Source organism: Strigops habroptila, chromosome 18 (genome assembly GCF_004027225.2).
Source record: "Strigops habroptila isolate Jane chromosome 18, bStrHab1.2.pri, whole genome shotgun sequence".
Taxonomy (NCBI): domain Eukaryota; kingdom Metazoa; phylum Chordata; class Aves; order Psittaciformes; family Psittacidae; genus Strigops; species Strigops habroptila.
In genome coordinates, this window is record NC_044294.2 from 3,731,790 (window position 1) to 3,756,764 (window position 24,975).

At 55.3% G+C, this 24,975-nt stretch overlaps 1 protein-coding gene across 1 annotated transcript; it reads left to right on the plus strand.

Annotated features, from left to right (window-relative positions):
* The first annotated feature begins 5,901 nt into the window (after positions 1 to 5,901).
* WNT2B (Wnt family member 2B) lies at positions 5,902 to 24,189 on the plus strand. The gene is made up of 5 exons (XM_030473557.1): positions 5,902 to 6,206; positions 18,677 to 18,897; positions 20,702 to 20,979; positions 21,732 to 21,996; positions 23,168 to 24,189. The coding sequence occupies exons 1-5, from the start codon at positions 6,043 to 6,045 to the stop codon at positions 23,395 to 23,397; spliced, it is 1,158 nt and encodes a 385-aa protein (XP_030329417.1). The 5' UTR covers positions 5,902 to 6,042; the 3' UTR covers positions 23,398 to 24,189.
* Positions 24,190 to 24,975: the final 786 nt, after the last annotated feature.

Below are 24,975 nucleotides of genomic sequence, written 5' to 3' on the forward strand. Positions count from 1 at the left end.
ACAGGGAGCTTGCAGCCAAGAAAGATCATGTCTGTGCTCTTCACAGCCATTCTGGGGACACACAGCGTTACCTGCTTAGAAGGGCAGAACAAAAAACGTGGAAACTTGGATCACCAAAGCTGCTGTGATGCTGCCACCAGCCCATGAGCAGCTCCTCTGCTCACCCCAGGACCTGGCAGAAGGTTCTGGGGTGGCTCAATCTGCTGTGCTGGCAGCAAAATGGGCTCACAATGTAAAACAAAAGGCAACTCAATGCTGTGAAGCCAGCGCTGGCCGCACCAAGGAAGCCGGCTGTGGTGTAAGCAGGGATGAGGTCCTGCACGGTAAGCCAGGCTGTGTGAGCAGTGCACAGCTCCACTCAGCAGGCCGGCACACTTCTCACCTCCGCCCGGGTGAACATGAACTCGAGAGCCCTGGGAGCGGGTTCGTGACACCAGCAGTAAATCGTCATCACTGTCGGGCGCTCATCCGAGCAGCATCAGTGCTCAGCAGCATCCCCCGCGCCGTCAGCTGCGCTGGGTAACAGATTTGCCCTACATTAGTGAAATGATTATTCTTACTACTTAGACACCAATCATATTCCAAAGGAAAAGGAAACATAAATCCTTCCTTGCGCTGACAGCGACAACCCACATCCCCAGATACGAGGGAACTAATTAAGCCTGGTCATTCCAGCCAAAGCCCAACCAGCATGTTTGTACAAGCTTTGCGGTCAATGTGTGCACAGGAGTTGGCCCTATTTCCCCATATTTATTAATCACAGGAAAAATTCTCCATTTAGAAACAATGCTAGAGATAGACATGATAGGGTTCCCCCCCCCCCCGCCTTGGCCACTTACCACTTGGCAACAGAGATGAAGTTCTGCCTTTGCAAAACATTTTGAGACCTGTTTCTGTTCCAATTCAGAATCACCCACCCCAAAGCATTCCAGGTTATCTGTAAAAGAAAAGCTCGAGAAATGGATGGCTTGAAATGCTTCAACTGATAAACTCTAAATATATTACTTTAACTGTAATTTTGTTTTGCATTGAAAATGTGAACAACCACAGGACAAAAAGTCACTGGAAATGGAAAAGGTTGTTTTGAAAATGAAGGAATAGAACTTTTAGTGCCCTGGGGACCACCTTCTCTTTCCCCAAAGCTTGACAGAATTTCACAAAACATTTCAATTTTGACGTGCTGGGTGTTTGGGGGAGCTGAAGTGCCCCTGATAGGGAAGGTGAGGAAAAACTCCAGGAGCAAAGAAAACAGCTGGAAACCCAGACAAGACACAGCAGTGCCGCAGCCGTACTGGCCCTTCCAGCTGAGCTCTCGTGCTCCTGCCCTGGTTTAGGCTTGGCTTGGGCATTCCTGAGCCCTTTTCCAGCTGCTCCAGCAGTGTGGGGAGGAGGTGGAGGTGTCCCCATGGAAGGTGGCTGTTCCAGGGATGCGGGACAGGCTCTGCTCCCGTTAAAACCCACCTCGAACTCTCAAAGCCTGGTTATAAATAAAGCAGCTGCTGACCTTGGAGATCCATCAGTGGCCGGTATCTCTGTGCGATGTCACCCTGTGTTTTTCCACAGGCCTGTCAAACTCCAGCCCCGCCTGATGTGCCGATGACAGCCGGGGCTCGCGCCTGCCAGACAGCACCGGGGCGGCCGCAGCCGTGCGAGGGAGAAGCCGGAGCCCGGCAGGATTTATGGCTGGTTTCTCCCGGCATGCTCTCCCCGCTGCACACACACTACACAGACGCCTCTGGAGGATGATGGAAACCGGGGCTGCTTGGTGCAGCACGGCCAGTTTTAGGTGTTATTGCACCATTTCTGGCCTTTGGTGACTTTTATGAGTAACGCAGCTGGATTTGCGGCAATCAATCTGAACCTGGTCGCCTGTGCATCCCAAGCTACATTTCAGCAGCCAAGAGGAGCCCATCAGGCTGGCAGACAGGGAAGGAAGGGATGGAGCCAGGTCCACGCTGATGCCATGGTGCAGGATGGGTCTTGTGATGGGAAACTGGCTCTTCCCACCTCTGGCTGGGCATGCACAGGAGGAGAGACTGATCCCGCATTGTGTGTGCCCAGACATCAACAGAGGCCAAAGGGTTACCAGCACCACGTGGCTGCACAGCCAGGCATTGCATGTCCACACAGCAATTCATCAATTAATCTGAGAAGGAACAAAGCAATTAACAGGGGAACCAGGGGATAGACTAACAAAGCACATGTCAGCGCTCTCCTGAAAGGGCTGGCTCGTGCCTGTTTGTTTGGCTCCTGTTTCTATGGTGGTGGAGGTTGTTATGAAGGGTCAATTCATCGTTCTGGTTATTTGTAGCTATCCAAATGTATTCTTAGCATCTCAGACCTTGGAGAGATAGCCAGGGGCTAACCAGGGACTGCTCAGCCGCTGGAGTTGCCTACTGGGAGCCTGCAGAAGGACTTTTCACAAGGGCCTGTAGGGACAGGACAAGGGGGAATGGCTTTAACCTGCCAGAGGGGAGATTGGGATGAGCTCTGAGGCAGAAGTTCTTCCCTGGGAGGGTGCTGAGGTGCTGGCACAGGGTGCCCAGAGAAGCTGTGGCTGCCCCATCCCTGGCAGTGTTCAAGGCCAGGTTGGACACAGGGGCTTGGAGCAACCTGATCTAGCGGAAAGTGTCCCTGCCCGTGGCAGGGGTTTGGAACTGCATTGGTCTCCTGACCAATGTGTCCCAGTCATCCCCAGCAAGGACCTCTTACCTGCCTCCAGCCAGCCTGGAACTTCTGCTCCTTGAGCATCCTCCTTGGCACAAACTGGATGGTGCAGGAGCCTGGGGCTAGCTCCACCAGCAGCAGACCCCCCAGCATGGAGCATGGAGCAGGACACCCTGCCATGAGCATGGTTGTTGCTTGGGGCTCCACTGGTGTCACTGTGACAATGGCCAGCACCGTGTCCCTGCAGTGCCCAGGCCACAAGAGAGGAGGTGAGCACAGCGAGAACCGTGCCCATTGCACTTACCCTGCCAGCACAGAGCCCCTCTGTGGTCCCTCTTTACACAAGCTCAGGAGATTGTTTGGGCCACACTATCCATCCCAAAATAAATCCCCAATAAATATGTTTACACTGGGGCTTTGTTGCCTCAAAAAATAGGTTTCCCCTGAGGTCAGCAGGCACTGAGGGTTATCCCGGGACAGTGATTTTTCCCCTTGGGGTTCCAGGCAGCTGTGATTATGCAAGGCTCCGAGTTATTCCTGGGGCTGCCACATGAAAGGTTAGCTTCCGAGCTGTGCCCAGCATGGGTGTTTGGAGGAGCAGCAATGCCTCTGCCATGTCCACCCAGCACCTGCGCCTGCACAATCAAAGCAAGAATCCAGCACTGCGGCAGGAGACAGCTGGGAGGGAGAACAACCTCCCCGCTCCGCACTGCCAGAGTGATCTCTGCTCACTGCAGGGCAGAGCTCCCTCTCCCATGGGAAGAGAGCAAGGGCAGACAAGACCACGCTGCCTTCACCTCTGTGAAAAGATGGGGAGACTCCCACAGAGCAGCTGTGGTTCTGGTATGCATCCCTGCCCTGTAAACCCTGCCCAATGCTCGCCAAAGCATGCTTAACGCTGGATGCCACCTATGGCACAGCTCTTTTGGGCAGGGAACGCCACAGATCATCCTTACTTGCACATTTCCTTACCCTGCTTTCCTCCCCAGGGGTGACACCAACCATAGGTTGTCTCTCTGCTCCATGCTGCGCAAGGTGTAACACCGGTCCCAGCTTCCAGCACCCAGAGTGAGTCTCCCGAGTGACCAACCTGCTAAGAAAATAGAGAGCTCGTTCCTTTGAAGTTAATGAATCGTGAAAGCCTTTGAAAGCAGAGCCTTGTTTATTTACCCACCGCAGCTCATGTGGATGAGGCACCCAGACACCCCAAGCACTGCTAATTTGAATGGAAGATCAAACGTGGGTCTCTGCCCTGCTGAGCTGCAGTTGGAGGAGCGAAGTCTGCCCAGGCCTCCCTCCTGATCAATGCAGGCAGGCAAGGGAGAGCCTGACATAAACCCACACAAGTCCAGGGGACAGTCCATGGGCTGCCAGTCAAGTCTTGTGGAAGAGCATCAAAATATGTCACCAGGTTGACAGAGAAATACAGCACACTGAGTGCAAAGCTCTGTGAAACTTGGTCCAAGCGTGCCACTTCAACACCGAAATTCAGCTCCGACATCCCTTGCAGGCACCCACTGCCCTCCCTTCACAGAGCTGGCACTGCTGCCTGTACCACTGCCTGCACCGCTGCCTCTTGCCCTCATCCTGAAGCCAGCTACAGCCCAACCCAGAGGTCTCCTGCCCACATATGGCACAGCCAAGACCTGCACACCCAGAGGCATGTGGCACTTGTCACCTCTGCCCCTTCCTGTCCCATCAGAGCAGGGTATGGAGAACTCAGTCCCCTCTCTTTGAATGAAAGCAACCCAGTAGCAGAGAAAAGCCCATGCAATGGCCACAGCAGAGACCCAGCTCACTCTCTGCTATGATGGGTCTTCTAAACAAAATCTCAGCCTTCCACACATGTCTATAAATATCATCCTTTTCAGTGCAATCGCTGTATGAATAAGCTGTAACACAATATTCCGTTTGGGCTCTCAGACAAAAGGACAGCACCCTACTAGCACCAGCTTTCTGTCACTGCCGCTTTCCAAAGTATAATTGGATTGTAACCGAGTGTGAGCTTCAAGTCCCCGTTTCTCTCAGGCTGGTGAAGTTGCTCTCTGATCTGCAACAACAGGAATGGGAAGGAAAGAGCAGAATGAGCTGAGGCGGGTGGAGGGGAGAGGGCAGCTGAGGGCTCTGGCAAAAGGACTTTGGTGGATAATGAGCTTTACAATCCCAGTAAATAATTAGGCATAGTGGGAAATGCCAGCAATGAGAGGTTACCCGTTGCAGCCTAATGCCTGCTCACCTCCAGGCTGTGGGAAGACCAGAGAGCCAGGGACCACATGGGGAAGAGAGAGCTCGCAGGTAAGGTTGGTCTTCACCAGCTGCCAGCCAACAGTTTCAGGGCGATGAAGGAAGGAGAGCTGAGAGCCATCGGCCCATCCACCAGCTCTCCCTGTCCCGCAGCCACAGCAGAGGTGGAAGAGCTCCCACCAAACTGGCACGAAGGAGCGCTGCTGGTGCTGTACCAGAGGAGACAGGCAGTGACTCTCGCTGGGGACATCATCTCCCCAGGGAGTGCTGAGGTGTCCTGAGAACAGCCACCGTGTCCCCTGTCCCCCCGCAGGTCCCCGTGCAGCTGCGGGGCTGCCCCGCGATCCGCGCGGCCACTAGCACCGGAGGCACCGGCTGCCCGCGCTGCCCGCACCGGGACCGGCGGCGAGTGGTCGGAGCGCGGTTTCCCACCCAGCAGTGACACCTGGCGGGGCGAGCGCTGGAGGAACCGGCCCGGCCCCAGCCCCGGGCATCCCGCTGCGCCGCTGGCCCCTGCCCCGGGCGGAGCCCGACGGGGCGGTCGTGACCGGCGGTTGCTCGCTGCGTCCCCGCGGGTGCGGGTGCGCCGGTGGGAGCGGCCCCGGTGCGCGGCGGCGGGGGCAGCCCCGCCGGCGGTGGGCAGGAGCCCGGAGGGGGCTGTCCGACGTGCCCTTGGGGAGGCGGGGGTCGGTCCGGCCGGAGCGGCGGCTCCGCGCCTCTGACTCTGCCCAATGAGAGCCCGGAGCACGGCGGGCGCTGTCAATATTTGGCCGCGGCCCCTGCGCTCCCATCCCCAGAGCGTCCTCACCCGCAGCTCAAGGACCTCCATGGCCCGGCCCGGCCCTGCCACCCGTCCCGCACCGCTTGGGGGACGCCGGCCCCGCTGAGCGCCCGGAGCCCCCGCGGGGAGCACCCCCCCTCTTCTTCCCCGCCGCCTCCCGGCCCGTCCCGGCCCCGCCGCCCCCCGCGCAGCAGCATGCGCCTGGGAGCGGGGGCCCAGCCGGGGCTCGCTCAGCAGCGCGGAGCCGGCCGCCGCGCCGCGGGGCCGTGACGGGCAGTGCCCCCGAGGGAAGCGCGGGCAGGACCCCCCTCCCCGGTCATTTCTCCTTCTGGACCCCGCCCCGGAGAGATATGCGCAGCCCAAACCGCCTGGAAGCGTCTCCTGGGATTGCCTTGGCCCCCGGGCGTGAGGAGTGCGGAGCCTTCCCTCGGACAGCGGGCGCGGCCCCGCGGCTTTGCCTCCCTCTCGTACTCCTCCTGCTCGCCCTGACGCCCCGCGCCGACTCCTCGTGGTGGTGAGTCCCCGCGACGGGTCCCCGCCCCGACGGTCCCGGGACTGCGGCCGGCGGGAGCTGTGCGGGCAGCGGCTGCGGGAAGGGGATGGGAATAGGGATGGAGAAAGGGATGGAGATGGGATGCCCGGCCGGGAGCCGAGGCAGCGCAGCGAGCCCCGTTGTGCCGGAGCTCAGCGCCCGACGTGCGGCCGTGGGAGACCCGCGCGGGACAGCGGGAGCGGCGGGGACCGGCTGGGGCTGTGCGGGCTCCCGGGCTCCCCCCGCATCGCCGGGTGCATCGCGGGCCCCGGCCCCGGCCCCGGCTGGAGCTCTGCGGCAGAACGGGCTCGGGGCTCCCCTTGGCTCCACCTGCGCGACTCCGGGGGAAGCGCGGCGGGCGGCGGCCGGAGCGGCGGAGGGGGAATCGCCTCCAACCTGCCGTATTCCACCGCAGCCACCGCCGTGCTCCCACGCCCTCGTTTGCCCCCGGGGCCGGCACTTGTCCTGGGACCCCCCACCTCGGCTCCCGTCTCATCTGCCGGGGAGCGGAGCCCCTGGAGCCGGGATCCCCTGAAAGCCTTGCCCGGGCAGCGGCGGAGAGCGGGATTAGCCCTGGCTACGGTGTAGACCTGGGAAGCGGCGAGCAGCCCTGCGCTGGTTCACCCATTGCGCTACGGAGTCCGGGTCCCCACGGGCTGTGGTGTTGCCCTGCACACTCGTATTGCAGCTTCTCTTAAGCTGGGAAGTTGCCGTTCTCCCTCGTTTGGGTAACATGAGGTTCTATAACAGACAGAAATGATGCTACAGAAAATACCAGTCTTCTAGAAACTACTCTCCTCCCGTCCCGATTCTTGTAACAATGAAAATTCATGGATGCAGAATGAGAGTAATTAGGAAAACAAGGGCTGTGAAGTTTTCCGAGCAACCCCGTGCTGCTTCAGCAGTTCAGTAACACTATAGGGAAAAACAGTTTGCTGCAGGAAAGTTCTCAGCGTTCCCCACCCTAAAAAGTCCTCTCTAATCTTGTGGAAAACACTGTTTTTCACGCCAATCTCATCATCATTAGCACATTGTAGTGGATGAGGCAGAACTTAATCAAATTCAACCCATCTGCTGCTGAAAGAGAAGTGGTTTCTGGAATGCCTCAACTACCGTGGAACACGTTGCAAGGGCCCGGGAGCACTTAGTAGCCGTGCCGATAACCCAAGTATTCCTAGTGCTTGAGAGCACGTCTGGGCGTGTGGCAGTCATGGCCCGGCTGGCATCCCTGGAGAGCGATCCAAGGGTGAGGAAGGCAAAGGGGAAAGCTGTGGGGCTGGGAGGGAGCCAGGAGCCCAGGGAACATGCTCGGGCAGCGGGTTGCAGCCAGGCACAAAAGGTGGATTCCATGGGGAGCAACTTCCTGAGGGTAGCACAGGCTTTGGGGGGCACACAATGCAAACCAGCAAGACCAGTGCTGCTCCCGGCTATGTCAGGAGGAGCTCTGCAGCCTGATGATGCATGGGGAACTGGAATAGCTGGGCAAGAAAATGAGTCATGGTCGGGGAGCATCGGGTTGATACAAGTGCTGGCCTGGCTGCCAGCCGCATCTGCCCCACGCGTCGGAGCAGGCGAAGGCATGATGGTGTCTGCAGGGAAGGGGATGCTGCTGATGTGCTGAGAGCCAAGGAAGGAAGACTCATAGAGCAGCAGAGAAGTTGGATAATTTCTCTCCATTATCAAGCATTACCCCAATATCATTATTATCGGGGGAAGGGAGGCTCAATAGAACTGAGGAGGGGGTTAATGGAGTGAAGATGGTCAAAAAGACAAGGTATCGAGTAGTTGTAGCATCATCTGCCCAAAGCTGGGCAGTTCTGGAGACACTTTGATGCTGCCTGAAGGGTGTAAATTCTTTCGTTAGGAGGAGCATGAAAAACACCTATTTTCTTTGCTGTTGTACCCCACTTCTCCCCACAGTGACTCCACTGCAGTGTTAGCCCTAATTCCAAGCACACGTCTCTTCCCAACAAGCCGGGGAAAAACCAGCCACATTTTAAGCCTCGGTAGCTGTGGCTTATTTGGAGAAAGCTGGATTTAGCTCCCGCAGCAGTTTGTGGTCTCAGCTTGCAGACTGGCTCCCTGGCTGGCAGCTTCTCCTCTGAGAGAGGACAGGACAAGAGTGGGGACAGCCCTTGGGGTGGCTGGGGCTGGAGCCCCATGTGGGGCACGAGTCGTTGGAACGTTTTCAGCAAGCAAAATTGATCCCAAAGGTCTTAAATATATGACTTTTAAAACAATACAAAACAAAAAATAGAAAGCTAATATATTAAACTCAAAGTTCCCATTTTTGATCGTACTTTCTCTTCTGTAGATCAGAACATTCCTAATTGAAATTCCTTCATATTAAAACGGGTGGTTTTGCTGGACCTGTCAGTGCTGATAAAATACCATGTTTAGATGAAACTGTGTTTTACTGAAAATGGTTTTGAGCAGCTGTGGTTTGGGAAGAAGTCATTCCGTGATTTACACAGGTTTTCAAGCACATCTTCAGCACTACTGATATTACAGTAAATACATTTGGTGGTGCATCATCGCTCCTTATTTTTATTATTGTTGCCAAATTCTTCTAGGGATTCACACACAATAAACTTGTGGAAATAGAGGAAATGCTTCTCATTTTCAGAGTCAACTTTTAAAGTAGATTAACAGGAAAAAAACCCAGCCCTGGGTCCGTTCTGGTGGCAGGACATGGGAAGGAAATATCAACCAAATGTTTCTTCTAAACAACTGCAAATTATTAATTTTGGGTGACGTCAGGCCCGGCCCACGCCGCCTCCCAAAACCACCAGGAATTGGGGAAATTTGGCGCTTGAAGAAGTGTCCCTGGGTGCGTGTGTGTGTGTGTGGAGCACGTAGTGGTGAGAGCAACGTTTGCCAGGGAGAAGGGACGGGCTCGGGCTGGTGCGGCTGTGGCCGGCGGCACCGCCTGGGCTCTGAGGCCACCGTGATGGCCAGGAGCAGCATCCGTGCAGAAATGCTCCCAAACTATAAAGTGTTCCTAAGCAACAAAATACCACTGAAACACAGACCGAAATTAAGAAGGAATGCAACGGGGAAAATCCCTAAATCCCGTTTACACTTGAGTGCACTCGGGTAGGGAGAACAGTGAGGGCCAGGGGACAGCAGCTCTCCCCGGGCAGGGCTGTGCCCTGTGCACTGCGAGAGGCCATCGGGCCCCAAAAGTGGCCTCTGAAATTCCTTCTGAAAGATTTTGGAAGATTAGACAAATGTTGCTTATAAATATAAACTGTGCAATAAACAAATGCGGTGTAAATAACTAAGTAGAGCTTACTCGCTGTTGAGAGCCCTGCTAGCTGCTCTGGTGTGGAAAGCCATTTGCAATTGATGGTTTGGTTAAAGAAAAATGTACACAAAGCCACATGCACACCCCCTGCACCCACCCTCACACGTACCCACTTGCCTGCAAGCCCACATGAACCCCCCAGCACACCAAATCCTTGTTAGCTAACTTGTTTATTGCTAACCACAGCCCTTGGAAACTACAAATATTTAATTTCATCTGGCATTGGAGCAGATGGGAGGCATCAGGCTCCTAAAGAGATAAAACAAATCTGGGGAAGGAAGGATAGCACAATCTTGGGTGCGGGCTGGGGAGTGTGCAGGAGCCTGGCAGCCACGTGGGGCTCCTAAAGGCATCGACAGGTTGTGGGGCTTCCGCTGCACCCTGGTGCTTGGTGTCTGTCTCATCACTCTTAGGGATGCTCTGGTTCAGATTTAGGCAGCCACCATGCTCCAGCTCCCTTCCTTGGCCAGGGATGGAGGTTTCATGGGCAGGGAAAACACACCAAGGGCAGAGCATGAAGCAGGCATGCCCATCATGCTCCCTGTGCTAGAGCAACCCTCAGAGCTGGCATCCAGCTCTTCCCGAGGGCTTGGTGAGGACACCCGCATTGCAGGTGGAAAAGGAGACGTTCCCACCATGATTGGTAGGAAGGAGCAGTGCTCCTGCAACCATTTCTCTCTGAGTTTTGCCATGTTTTTCATTCATGGCACCAGTGGTGGGTCCTGGTCCAGGGGCCACAGATGGGCACAGAGAGTGATGGAAAAATCGAGCCGCCCATATGTGTGGGTATAGGATACAGGGGCTCATTTAAACAGGCACCACACCGAGGTGTGTGGGAGGGGAAATAGCATCAATAGGAATGTTTGAAATTAAGCCAAGGGAAAGACAGCTGCACGGAGGAGCTCCACAGCCATGTAACCCTTCTGGGGTCACTGCCTCCCTCCGTGCCAGGCCCGGCAGGGCAGACCCCCAGCAGCACCAGGAGCACTTCACTAGAGTCTAGCAGCTCATGAAGTGGCTGGAAGGACTGTTTTCTGGAGCTCGTGATGCCATCCCATGTCATGGATGAACCATTCCCTCCTCCACCAGTGTCCCCACTGCAGAGCAGCTCGTCATCCAGCCCTGGTGCTGTCACAGGCAAGGTGACATCTCAATGGTGAGATGACATGGAGCACTCAGAGCATAAAGGATCTGCAGAGGGCTCACACTGGCTGTACGTTTATTGTTGCAGAGCATTTTGCATGGCAATAAAAGCAGGAGGTCAGTGACCAGGAAGTCTTTATCCCGCGGCGCTCCACAGCTCCGGCTGCCCGCGCAGCCACACTTTGAAAAATCAGTTTTAAAGTGATGTCAGACTGATGGGGAATGAACCCTGTGGCCTCTGCAGCAGCCCTGGTGTTCCTGGTTGGGCTGTATTGAACAGATGGGTTCTCTCAGTCACTCTGCACCATTAGAATAATCCCAACTGTGTTTCTTAGTTCATTTGTCATTAGGGTCACTTTCACCTATAGGGAATCTTTCTTGCAAAGCAATGCAGAACAAAACATCCTTCTACTTCTCCAAACTCATTAGCTTTTACTATCCCTAAAACCAATTTGGGCAGTGCCTGCAGCCCACCAGGAGATCTGTGCTGGGATAGGTCCTGTAGAAACATGCTCTGAGCAGCTCGCACCTAACACACAAGAGGTGCGGCAGACTAGAGAAGAATTGTCCATCCTACTTCACCACCAGAGACTGTCTTACCTCCCCCCCTCTTAGCAAAGTGCTTTGAGATTTGGGGAGAAAACAAATTGATACTTAAGGATGAAGCATATTTTTGATGAGCAGTTTGTGTTGTATTCATACATCACCCTCAAGGGACAGGTTTCACCCAGCACTGAGCGAGAGTTTGGCCACTACTGCAGGAGGCACCAGAGTCCTTTTCTCCCTGGGCTTTTGTAAGCTCCCTCCTCTGGCTCTGCAGCACCCCAAGCCCTCAGGGCCTTTGCTGCTCGCTCCATATCTATTCTGCACACACCATATCTCACCTTTACACTGCAGCAAGCAGAACAGACCTCGATTTCCAGCTCATCCTTGATACAAGATGCCAGCAGCAAACCCTCCCGCATGAGCCACGGGGACAGTGGGGCAGGGAGCTCCGCTGGGTCCAGCTCCCCGGCCCGTTTCCCTTCCCACAAAACCCACATCCCACTGACTGCTCACGGGAGCAGGAGGACCACAGAGAGGGGACTGCGACAAGCAACCAGAGGCAACTGGGAAAAGGGTGGTACACAAATGATCAAGGTGCAGAAAATGAAAACTATGTCCCTTGAATAGCACTGGTAGTGGCTCAGCATTATGATATTACAAATTACTCAAGTGAGACTAACACTCTCAACATACAGAATAGTGGCTCTAAGTGAGGAAATTAGGACTATTAATCATTTCAAGGCGTTAACAACTCCAGCAGGCCAGGATGGCCCTGTTCCCAGTGGGGCTTAATAAAATACTCAGGGTTTATAATAATAAAATAATATCTCAAATGTCTACAGCACCTTGCAACCCACAGTGCTTTGCAGTTGGCTATAAATTGTCTGCCCACAGCCAGGGAGAGCAGAGGAAGGAAAGTGCAGCATCCTTGGGAAGTATGCAAAGAACTTGAGGAGGTGAATGCTGCCAGGCACGTTGGAATTTGCTCTTTATCAGGCACAGAGGCAGGGATGTTGGATTTGATCCTATCTGGATGACGTGTCTCCAATAACTGTCTAGGGCTTTCCAGCCTCCCACCAAAATACAGATTTCGTGCTGACTCAATGGGATGGGAAGAGAACGGAAGAAAAGATAGTCTGGCTCCCAAGTTGATCCTTCAGGACTATCAAAGTGGTTATAATGGGGAGGTGGATCAGTTTTCTCATGGGGAGGACTCCAGCAGCCTCTGACACCACCAAGAAGCCAGACCACGCTCTCACCTCAATATCCAGGGCAGAGCTCTTGGAGCAGATGTCAGCAGAGATGAGTCTCTGTGCAAAGCAAGCTCTTGGCCCCAGCCCGTGGGATGGATGGTGCGGGAGGCTGAGCATCTCCTGCCCGAGGAGATGGGGACTGGGGCTCCTGCATTCGCCATTGACCATGGCACAGCACGCTCAGGGGCAAGAGCAGAACCAGTGCCAAGGGGAACGTCCCGAGCCGGGACCAAGCCCCAGTTACAGCTCAACTCATGGGTGTCTGGTGGCACAGACTGGAGCTGTGGAGGGAGTTGAGCTCAGCATTTCTTCCAAATGGCGCTGAGGTTATTTGGCCAAGTCATATTAGGTGGGAGAGCTGCGTGTAACAGGCAGTCAGCAGCAATCGGAGGACGCCGAGTTGACAGGCATGCTTAACACAGCCAGGAACAACACCTTGTGCTTTTCATGCTTGCTTGCTCTTTGTTTTGGTTTTCTTTGTTGCTTAAACGTGGCTTGGTCAAGGTCAGAGCCCCTGAGTGCTGCTCTGCACGCAGCGCGAGGCTGCCGGCATCTCTTTAATGCCAGTAAGAAAAGAGCCTTTTTGGAACCCCCAGGAGCAGCTGATGTGGCTGGTACCAGTGATGTAAGCTGTGCAGATTGCCTTACCCAAGCTGAAAACCCTGCACTTGAGGAGAGGCAGTACCAGTATCTCTGGTGAGAGCCCCCTGCAGTCCTGATCCAGCTCTGGGGCAACAGCACAAGAGGGATGTGGAGCTGTTGGAGTGAGTCCAGAGGAGGCCACGGAGCTGCTGCGAGGGCTGGAGCAGCTCTGCTCTGGAGCCAGGCTGAGAGAGCTGGGCTGGGGCAGCCTGGAGAAGAGAAGGCTCCTGAAGGGGAGACCTTAGAGCAGCTCCAGTGCCTAAAGGGGCTCCAGGAAACCTGGAGAGGGGCTTTGGACAAGGGCCTGTAGGAACAGAACAAGGGGGAATGGTTTTAACCTGCCAGAGGGAGATTGAGATGAGATCTTAGGCAGAAGTTCTTCCCTGTGAGGTTGGTGAGACCATTTTGTGATTCTATGATAAGTATGGAAAGCAAATTCTCAAGCTGAAAACCCATTAGATGGGATGTCAGAGCTGAGTCTGCTTCCTGCACCAAGGCTTTGGTTGGAGGAGCACCTGTCAATGATTTCAAAGCCATCACGCTGACATGGTTCATGGTGCTGTGTCTGGCCAGAGCATCTCCTGCCCCCCAGGCACTGCATCCCTCTCAATGCTGCTGTTCCTGCCCTGCTCTGAGCCAAAGAAGGAGTTACAAACAGGTGTCAAATGGTTTTGGATCATCTGGAAGAGAGAAGCCACAGGAAGAAGAGCTGTTATCCTGCCACTGATGAACTCTCTGCATTAACATATGATACATCTGGTTTACTGATCATGAGCTTTAAGGTCCCTTCCAACCCAAACTCATCTGTGATTCTATAATGCAGGGGGCAGCCAAGGCAGCTGGTCTGGAGAAGCCTGTAACCCACACTGACACATTGGCAAAGGCCAATACCATGCAACGAGGCACCAGGAGGAACCACAGAGCTTTACCCAGCCACCACAACCACCACAGCCCTGCAAGTGCTGCTATTTCCCTGCAATGCTTGTCCCAACCGTATGGAAAGCAAGCAGCAGCCAGGAACACTGCAGGGATACAAAGCTTTGCCTCTGTTGGGCTGATTTACTGACTCCCTGGAGAAACAGCACTGCATGTGTGGCTGGTGATGGCTGGAGCTGGGAGCACATGGGGCTTCACTGCCATTGCCTCTTGGCGACTAGAGAGCCACAAACCACTGGGTCTGCCAGGACAGTTTTAACAATTAACCACAATTACTGCCAACAGCTCAGCAGTAGAAGTTACCATCTGCCTGTTGCTGAAGTGCCTTAGACCCTGGTTGCGCTCGGAGGAGTCTGCAAGTCATAGAATCATAGAAACCTAGGATGGTTTGGGTTGGAAGGGACCTTAAAGCTCATCCAGTTCCAACCCCCTGCCACGGGCAGGGACACCTTCCACTAGAGCAGGTTGCTCCAAGCCCCTGTGTCCAACCTGGCCTTGAACACTGCCAGGGATGGGGCAGCCACAGCTTCTCTGGGCACCCTGTGCCAGCGCCTCAGCACCCTCACAGGGAAGAGCTTCTGCCTCAGAGCTCATCTCAATCTCCTCTCTGGCAGGTTAAAGCCATTCCCCCTTGTTCTGTTCCTACAGGCCCTTGTCCAAAGCCCCTCTCCAGGTTTCTTGTAGCCCCTTTAGGTATTGGAAGGCTGCTCCAAGGTCTCCCCAGAGCTGGTCAGGCTCCCATGGGAAGCACGGGAGCAGGACACATTCAGCACGGAGGCACGCCGTGGAAGGGGGTTAGCACAAAATGCACGCCGCCAAGTAAATAGATGCGTCTGCCTCTGATTTGCATGTTTATCTTAGGAGCAATTTGGGTTTCTCCTTGTTTACAAGAGTCGAAGTCAGCAGACTCTCAACAAGAACAACAACTGGGAGCCAACACGTGACGGTTGTCTCCTGTTCCCCCAGTGCAGCGGGGTGACCAGCGAGAAGCTTGCTTCAGCTGCACCAGGGGCTGCATCCGTGTGGCAGATTGCTTGCAGAGAGAAGGAAGGTTAGCAGGGAGCAAGGAATGCTTCATCTCCAGCCTCTGGAAGCACTTGCCTTTCTACCGTGGAGTCTCTGCTGTGCACAAGCCGCTCCTCGCAGGGAACAGGGAAGGGAGGTCAGTGCCACATGCGGTAGCAGAGAATTCCCGTGCATCACACCATCTCCTGATGGCTGAACTGGAGAAAATAGGAAATACAAGCTGGTGGTTGATGCTGATTTGCAAGAAGTAAATGGTGTAGCATCACGCAGCCAGAAGCTGCCAGAGGGACTGGTGCCAGCCCTGTCCCGAGCTGAGCAAACAGCTCTATGCTTGGCGAGGCAAGGGCTTTACTACACCAGGACCTCACAGGAGGCAGCATCCCATGGAACCCCATTTGACAGGGTGGGGGATCGTTATCCCCACATGCACTTAATTACCAGCTGCCTCCCTCCCAGCTCCTCCTCGCTGCAGGCTCTCGCAGCCTTTCTCCTTCTGACCATGCCAAATCCAGGCCCGAGCAGCCTTCAGCATCAGAAGTGGTTCCCTCTCACAGAATCTTCTTAGCTCAGGCCTTGAGGGTTCTTTTTTCCCTGCAGTGAAAATGTAGATTCCCCAAGAGTGCAGCATTTCACAGGAATTTGCCACTTCCAGCACAACTTCATTTGTTAAAAATGAAGTTCTGATAAGGCAGCCGGGGGCTGCTCAGAACATCCATTGTCAGTCCTCTTCCAGTGTTTTTCAAGTGTCACAGGTTTTTAGGAATACAATCAGAAGGGATGCTTTAATCACTCCAAAACAAATGTTTGGGTTTTTTCCCTCCCAACATTCTGCTTGGCAGAATTCTCTGATGTTCCCCGTCTCACTCCATTTCACAGGAGTTGAACCCAACTGGAGCATTTCTCACGAAATGGAAGATCTCAGCCCCGCTGAGGTAACCACAGCCTTTCCAAGAGGGGAAGGTGCCATGCCACTTTCCAATGCCACAGCCATCGGGGGGTGGGTTTCAGGATCAGCTCCAGTGGGTGCATGTAGGTATCACAGCAGATATGCTGCTTGTTGGCAGCCACAAGCAAAGGGAGATGCAGGCACCAGTGCTCCCTTGGCGGTCGGTGTCCTTCGCCCTGTCTCCTTCCACTTTCTCCTGCTGATAATGTTTGCTCTGATCTGAGTATTTGGCAGGAGAATTAACAAGAAGTAATTAGCTCAGCGTGCAAAGGGAGGGCCTGGTGTTTATCTTGTCTGGAGAGTTCTCCTTGATCTTGGTCTCCCAAGGGGTGGTGTAGTTGGTGCATGATCTTGTGGCTTTCCTCTTGTGGAGGCAGCTCCACCTTCTCTAGCTTTCCCAGCATCTCTCTCCTCCAGTGAAGGGGAGCTTTAGCTACTGCTGTAACCTCCATCCTGCAGCACCGCTGCCTCCCAGCAGCCTTGTCCCAGCTTTTGGCAGCACAGGCAGGGACACCTCAGCCGTCCCCATCCTTGCTGGGAGTGGCCGGGCTGGGCAGAACGAATTCAGGACCAAGGTACCCGGGCACGCTTCCCTGCAGGATCTTGGCAGCCCTACACGAGACCGCTGGCCATTGCCATCATCCAGCTGATGGGATGCTGTTCTTGTCCTGCTCCCTGCGGGAAGCACCGGCAGCTCCTGCAGCACAGCATAAGCGAGGCAATTAAGCACCCATAGGCAGCATTGCTACTGTTGGCTTTTCTTCCCTAAAGAGCTTCTGCCGCTTCCCTTCTCCCCCTGCTGCAGGATGAAAGGCTGACGAGCAAAATAATGCTCACCAGCCCTCAAAGTTGGGGCTTACAAAGCCATGGGGAGCCGGGTTTATTATCCTCGGCTCCAGCCTGAGATGACCTTGTGCCTCTGCCAGCATTTAAACAAAATATGTTTGAAAAGGGAACAGATCCCACTGCGTTCTGTGCTCCCAGGGCTTCCCTGAGCCTGGAGCTCTCTCTGGGGCTGATGAAAGTGATAGAACATCACTAGAGAGAGACAATGAAATATTGCCCAAGCTTATGGCCTTTTATTATTATTAAAAGAAGGTTCTTGCTTCCAGTCTAGGGGGGTGGGTGAAAAATGTGAATCCCACCCAAACCTCATCCCTTCCAGCCAGAACCACAGCTCCGTGCTCCATGGCAAAGCTCATCCTCCGGCACGCAATGCCACTGCCTGGCTGGGATGAGCGGGTGGCGCAGGCAGGGGCTGCCCGGGATGGAAAATTCCATGTTGCCACCATTGTCCAGGCTGGTGCAAGGCTCAGGGTCCCTCCCTGTGTCTGTGGAATGCTGCCCGTGGGGCTCAGCCAGGCTCTACCAGACTGTTGTTTGCACATTGTCTTTCTGCTCCAAGCTCCCGCCCTCTCCCAGTGCTGCAGGGAGGGGACCAGGATGCAGGCACCGTGCAGGGTACAGGGATGCATGCAGGGTACAAGGATGCAGGCAGGGTACAAGGATGCATGCAGGGTGCAGGGGTGTCTGAGAGGGCTGGGCTTGTTCAGCCTAGAGAAGGCTCAGGAGTGACCTTGTTGCTGTGTTCCAGTATTTAAAGGGTGGCTACAAAGAAGATGGAGACTCCTTTTTGACAAGGAGTCCCATGGAAAAGATGAGGGGTTATGGGCACAAGTCACTCCTGGGGAGATCCCGACTGGACAAGAAGAAATTTTTTCCCAGTGAGAACAACCAGCCATTGGAATAATCTCCTCAGGGAAGTGGTGGATTTCCCAGCACTGGACACTGTTAAGATTCGGCTGGACAGGGTGCTGGGACATCTAGGCTAGGTCATGCTTTGCCTAGAAAAGATTGGACCAGATGATCTTGGAGTTTCTTTCCGACCAGGGATTCTGTGATTCTGTGAATAGCGGTGTGATCCAGGACTACAGCAACAGGAGGTGAAGCCTGCTCCTCCTCTCCCAGCTGAGCATCATGCGGGTGCCTGTGCCACGGACCCCCCAGTGTGCCCCAGCCAGCGTGCAGAGGCTGCGCTGGGCTCCATCCTGCTGCGCTCAGCAGGGCCGGGCTGGGATGCAGGGGAGAGGGTGGGAGCGAGGTTTTGCACATCAGCAAGTTCCTCTGCTGCTGCCCCAGGAGCTCACAGAACCCAGGCTTGCAGGGGCACAAGCACCACAACTCGCAGCACCCAGAGCTGGCTGTCTCCCAGGGGAGATGGGCTCTGCAGGACCCCTGCTCCCTGCCATAGCCATGTGCACACAGAGCAAAGCTTCACCCACCCAGGGCTGGTGCAGCTCAGGAGTATTTTGTTGAACCCAAAGACCAAAGCCAAGTGGCTGTGATGGCTCAGCAGTGCCCTGTCCCTGTATCCTGCCTGTCTGAACCACAGCGCTGGGCAGGTCTCCTTGGGCAGCCACGCAGGTACAGGGATGCAGGCAGGGAGGGCTCTGCATCTCATCCACACCAAGGGAATGCTGCAAGGAGGGATGCCCTCAGCAGAGCCCAGAGCAGCTGTGACGCAGCTATAAAGAGGGAAAGGTGGGCTTCGATATCAACCCCTCCACAGCAGGGAGAAGACCCAGGGAGGCAGAGCCCTGCAGCTTCCTCCTGTTTGTGCAGCATGGTAACGTGGCTCCATTCTCTCCTGCAGGTACATCGGGGCGCTGGGTGCGAGGGTGATCTGCGATAACATCCCGGGGCTGGTGAACAAGCAGAGGCAGCTGTGCCAGAGGTATCCCGACATCATGCAGTCGGTCGGGGAGGGAGCCAAGGAATGGATCCGGGAGTGCCAGCACCAGTTCCGGCACCACCGCTGGAACTGCAGCACCCTGGACCGGGATCACACCGTCTTCGGACGGGTCATGCTGCGAAGTAGGTGCTGCCCTATCCCCTCCCCTCTGCCTTGTCTCCCTGGGAGAGTCTCTCCTCTCGCTGGGCTGCCTTGCCCAGTGGCTTGGATTACTCCCTTAGGAGAGCTTTGCCTTTCCCTGTAAATTAATCAAGCCGTAATGGGAGCAGAGCACTGCATTTGGAATAGCTGCACCAGATGAGATGGAGCAGGGGGAGCACTGGGAGAGAAGGGGGAAGGAGGAGACACCTCTGGAGAACAGGCTCGTATGTAAACAGTAATGGGATATATAAATATTTGGAGAGCAGGGTTGGCCAGGACTCAGCAGTTCACGTGGGAACTGGCTGTTCCCTTGCATGGCAGAGCCGCGGCTCCAGTCCTCGCTTCGGGCTCCGAGGTGGAGGACCACGGCCACAGGGCGCGAGCGGCTGCGCACAGACCCTGCTGGGAGGGACCTTCTGCTCCAGGTGAGGGTCGGGTACAGCACAGGCAGGGATGTCCCCAAGGAGCAAAGAGAAGAGGTGTGAAGGGGACAGGGACAGAGGTGGTTCCAGAGCAGGAGCAGCATCGTGGGCTCTGGCAGCCCCGGGATCCAGAGTGAACCCAGCATTGCAGGACAGATGCTGCTGCACCCCGTGACGTGCCGGGGCACATCCAGCCATGCAGCCTCTGAATCAAAGCAATTGGGAAGAGCCTTTCCACTCACCAGGAGGGGCTCATATGGAGGACATGTGAGCCCCACAGAGGGAGTGGGAGCGGGGGGCTGCTCCCAACTGCAGGGGGATGGGGCAGATCCCTCTGGGGTGAACAAGCAGCAGAGCTTGCAAGGGAGACCCCCAGAAAGGAGCTGGGGGGAGGGAAGGGGCTGTAAGCACCGGGATGCAGCATTCATCCCACCATGCTGCAGCCTGCCTTGTCTCAGCCTCTCCATCCCTGTGACTGCACCTTTACCCTTTACTTTTGCTCGTGTCCTCTCCTGGCAAAGGATGGGGAATGATGAAAGCTCCTTGCCACAGCCCCATCCTGCGAGGCCCAAAGAGAGCTCTGTTGCCTTTGAAGTTGCTTTCAAAGGCTCTCAGAATGAAGATGAACATGGTTTTGATTTGCAGCTTCTTTTACAGCATTATAAAACCAGCTGCGAACTCAAACCAGAGACATACAATAGCAGGCAGCAAGCTGTGCCACGCGGGACAAGCCGAGCCCAGCCGGAGCCGGCACCAGCTCCCGTGCTCCACATCGCCCTGGAAGGGCCTTGGCTGAAGGGTCCTGGCTGGTCACAGCACCAACAGGCACCCACAGTGCCCCTGAGATTCAGGTCAGCGATGGGGACGAGTCAGGCAGCCCTGAGAGCAGCCCGGCATCCCGAGCTGCAGAGCCCTGAGGCTCTACATGAAATTCCCCTTGGAATCATAGAATCAACCAGGTTGGAAAAGACCTTTAAGGTGATCAAGTCCAATTGTTCCCCAGCACTGCCAAGGCCACCACTAACCCATGGCACTGAGGGCCTCGTCTACATAGTGTGTGAACACTTCCAGGGATGGTGACTACACCACTGCCCTGGGCAGCCTGTTCTAATGCCTGACCATCCTTTGGGGAAGGAATCATTCCTATCTCCAGTCTAAACCTCCCCTGGTGCAGCTTTCCCTTAGGCTGAAAGGTGCCAGGGAAGCTGAGGCTGGACTTTGTGGCCAGCAGAGATCCCTGGACTTGTCTTACCTGTCTGTGGGGTGCTCTCACCCAGCTGCAGCGGTGCCACCGCACGGTGCTGTGCTCCTCGGCACAGCCTGGCAGACTCCCTGCTCATCCTTGTTCCTCTCCCCATGGCAGGCAGCAGGGAGGCAGCCTTCGTCTACGCCATCTCCTCGGCTGGAGTGGTCTATGCCATCACGCGGGCGTGCAGCCAGGGGGACCTGAAGGCCTGCAGCTGCGACCCGCTCAAGAGGGGCCGCTCCAAGGACGAGCGCGGGGAGTTCGACTGGGGCGGCTGCAGCGACAACATCAACTACGGGATCCGGTTTGCCAAAGCCTTTGTGGATGCCAAGGAGAAGAAAGTGAAGGATGCCCGGGCACTGATGAACCTGCACAACAACCGCTGCGGGAGGATGGTGAGTGGGAGCAGCTTGGGCGCAGGAGTGGGGCCCTGGGTGTCTAGGGAGGGCAGGTACCACTGCAGACAGAGGCAGGATGCTGCCCGTGCATGGTCTGTGCAGGGAACAGCCCCATGAGGGTGGCAGGACCCTGCTTACCTGTGCCCTCAGCACATGTCCTTGCTGATGCTGGCATCCATGACTGTGGGAATCCCAGACTGGTTTGTGTTGGAAGGGACCTTAAAGCTCATCCAGTTCCAACCCCCTGCCACGGGCAGGGACACCTTCCACTAGAGCAGGTTGCTCCAAGCCCCTGTGTCCAACCTGGCCTTGAACACTGCCAGGGATGGGGCAGCCACAGCTTCTCTGGGCACCCTGTGCCAGCGCCTCAGCACCCTCACAGGGAAGAGCTTCTGCCTCAGAGCTCATCTCAATCTCCCCTCTGGCAGGTTAAAGCCATTCCCGTTGTCCTGTCCCTACAGGCCCTTGTCCGAATCCCCTCTCCAGGTTTCTTGTAGCCCCTTTAGGCACTGGAGCTGCTCTAAGGTCTCCCTGAAACCTTCTCTTCTCCAGGCTGAATAAGCCCAGTTCTCTCGGCCTGTCTCCAGAGCAAAGTTGCTCCAGCCTCCTTATGCAGCACCCTTCCCTGGTTAGGGGCCCCATCTTGCACAGGTGAGGGCTCGTAAGCTGCACCAGGGACAAGCAGACACAGGCATGATGTGTGACACCCAGGGTGACCACCGCTCCTCACAGCATCCCTCTTCCCACAGGCCGTGAAGCGCTTCCTGAAGCTGGAGTGCAAATGCCACGGGGTGAGTGGCTCCTGCACACTAAGGACTTGTTGGCTGGCAATGTCAGATTTTCGAAAGACAGGGGATTACCTAAGGAAGAAATACAACGGGGCCATCCAGGTGACCATGAACCAGGACGGCACTGGCTTCACCGTGGCCAACAAGAACTTCAGGAAGCCCACAAAAACAGATCTGGTGTACTTTGAGAACTCACCTGATTACTGCGTGATGGACAAGTCAGCAGGTAAAAGCCAAAGCTCCAGTTGTGGCCCAAAATCTGCTCTTCCTCCCCTCCTGCCCAGCCTGGCAGGGCTGCTTTGGGATGTCGGCTCCCCCACCAAGCCCCAGACCCTGGTGGGGTTTGTGCTGTGGAGGGTCACCCAGGCCCTCAGTGGGTGTCAGTACTCACTGGAGCATTGGGTCCCTGCACAGACAGGACTGGATTTGTCCAAAATCCCTAGGCTTTCCACTAAAGATCCAAACTGATGAGGCTTCTTGTAATGAACGTAGCACAGCGTTTCCTCAGAGCCTTCCTCCTGCAGAGCGAAGCTCTCCTTAAAGAGGCAATAAAGAACCTGTTTCACACAGCAGGCTTCTGGCTCTTCCCCTGAACACAGCCTGAGGGATGAGCAGGGAGGGCAGCCACAGGGCTGCTCTGCTCCTGCAGGGATGATCAGTGATTTCCCAGCCTGGAGTATCCCCAGGTCAGGGGTTCACAGCGGCTGTGGGGGCTCGGCAGGGAAGGCAGCACGTGCTCCCAGTGAGCCCTTAGCCCGGGCTGAGGAGCATCTCCGGCTTTGCCTGCTGCAGAGCCTGGCTCGGGGGGCATACGGAGTACAGAGGGGCTGCACAGAGCCCATCCCCTCAGCTCTCACTCTGGGCAGCAGCAGTGCAGGCTCCAGCAGCAGCCGTGGGGAAGGGGCCATGCAGAGACTCACCAAAGCTTCATCCCTGGCTGGGCTGCCTCCCCATGCTGCAACCCTTAAAGCAAAGCAAGCACAGGGTCAACAACCTCTTCCCTGCAGCCTGTGCCCAGCCTTTGGGGTCATACTGTGGGACCATGCTTCAGCACATGCTGTGGCAGGAACAGTGAGAACTTACCACTGCTAAGGCAGTTGTAGCCAAGGTCTGTGGTGCAGATGGTAGATAGAGGTTGCCCAAAGAAGTGGTAAGTGCCCCATCTCCAGCAGTGTTCTAGGCCAGGTTGGACAAGGCTTGGAGAAACCTGCTCTAGTGGAAGGTGTCCCTGCCCATGGCAGGGGGTTGGAACTGGATGATCTTAAGGTCCCTTCCAACCCAAACCATTCTGTGGTTCTATGATACCCAATCCCACCACCGCTAACTGCAGGGCAGGGGTGGAAGCATCATTCGAATGAGGAGAAGAAACACCCTGACCCGCTCTCTCCCTCCTCCAGGCTCGCTGGGCACGGCCGGCCGCGTGTGCAACAAGATGTCCCGCGGGACGGACGGCTGCGAGGTGATGTGCTGCGGGCGCGGGTACGACACCACGCGCGTCACGCGCATCACCAAGTGCGAGTGCAAGTTCCACTGGTGCTGCGCTGTGCGCTGCAAGGAGTGTGAGGACACTGTGGACGTGCACACGTGTAAGGCACCCAAACGGGCCGAGTGGTTGGACCAGACCTGAGGAGATGGAGCACAGAGGGAAGAACCCACCACCACCTCCCCTTCCTGTTTTTTAAACCCCTGTGCCCTGAGGGCCAGGACGTTCTGGGAGCTGTAGTTCAACTGCATGGCTTTTATTTAATTAATTCTGCAAAGCACTAAAGAGACGACTACATTTCCCAGGAGGTGCTGTGGACCCTTCTGTTTGCTCAGCAAAACTAATCCCCTACCTAGGAGGAGTCTGCAATCCCTGCTTAAACTGTGAAACTGCCGTTGCCAGTTGCGCTCTCTGCAAAGGGACGGTGCAGCCGATACAGATATGGAGGACTGACGGTCGGGATGTGATGGCTGAGGACACATGCACCGCCCCAGAGAACTTCTGTTGCAGTAAAGCTTCACCAGCAAACAACCACTAGTGCAGAATAATCCGCTCTTGCAGAAAGCATTTTCTTGTACTTTTCGGCAAGGCCAGAGGAAGGGTGTTATGAATCCGTAAGACAGTTCTGTGATCCCTTGCGCAGAGCACCCTGCTGAGCACCAGCAAACTCTGCACGAGGCTTCTCCCCATCTCCTCGGCGAAGGTGACGAGTGGAGCTGTGGGTTGAAACTGAATCCTGAAGGATTGCGCAGAGGCAAGGGCCAGCCCCAGGCGCTGGCAGACCCAGAGGGCTAGAGAGAGCAAAGCAACCTGTGAACTCACTGGTAGGTTCTGGAGACAACAGATAGAGCAGCGTCTCTGTACAACTCACTTGTATGTTGTGTATACTGCTTATTATTTTAAGTCAAAATTCATTATAAACCTGTATCAGAAAATGATGTTCTTTGCTTTTTGAGTTCCTACACAGCCCGTTGGGCACTTCCCCAGAGCAGGAATCAGCCTGCAGCATTTCTGCTACCCACGTGCCTGCAGTTCCTGCGCTCCTAAAGCACAGAGCTCCCCATCTCAGGAATTACCTCATTTCCCACAAAGCAGAGCCATGGCATTCAGTGTGAAAAGCCCCAGGGAATCCTTATTAAGCAGTAGCAACGCTCCAGGACGTCTAATGACACAGCACTGGGTCAAGCAGGAGATGCTGGTTTAGCTTCCAAACCTTTCCCATAAAAAGAAAACCAACCCAAACACCCCAAACTTAAACTATCAACTATTAGCAAAACCACAGAGCAATTAGCAGAACCACAGAGCCTGGGTATCAGAAATACAGTGGTTCCCTAGAGCTAACTCCCCGGGTTGGTGCAAGATGAAGTCCCACTGTGGACTTGGGGGAAATGCAGACTGATTGATATCTTCCTGCAGGTGAGCCCCAGCGAAGCTCCCCTTCAGCACATTCATCCTCAGCAAGACATTTCCCATCTATAAATGTTTATGAAGGCTGCAGTCCCATCAGGGAACACTCAGTTCAAGCCCCTCAAGTAATGTGCCTAAAATGTGCAGGGAGCCTTTTATGTAAGATCATCTCCTACTTACCCTCCGGTCAGAAGCATGTCTGAGCTCAAGGACAAGGAGCAGAATTAATTCCTTCATGAGCTTCATAGTAAGTTACTTTCTTTGAAGAAGCTGGACAGGACACCCAGGAGGAGTTAGAAGGCATTGGAAACACAG

What these genes read in the sequence shown, in the direction of transcription:
- WNT2B (XM_030473557.1), top strand. Translation starts at nt 6,043, where the DNA reads ATGCGCAGCCCAAACCGCCTGGAAGCGTCTCCTGGGATTGCCTTGGCC. An exon ending in CGGACGGGTCATGCTGCGAA is followed by an intron (nt 18,898 to 20,701) that starts GTAGGTGCTGCC and finishes TCCCCATGGCAG; the next exon opens with GCAGCAGGGAGGCAGCCTTC. An exon ending in CGTGATGGACAAGTCAGCAG is followed by an intron (nt 21,997 to 23,167) that starts GTAAAAGCCAAA and finishes TCCCTCCTCCAG; the next exon opens with GCTCGCTGGGCACGGCCGGC.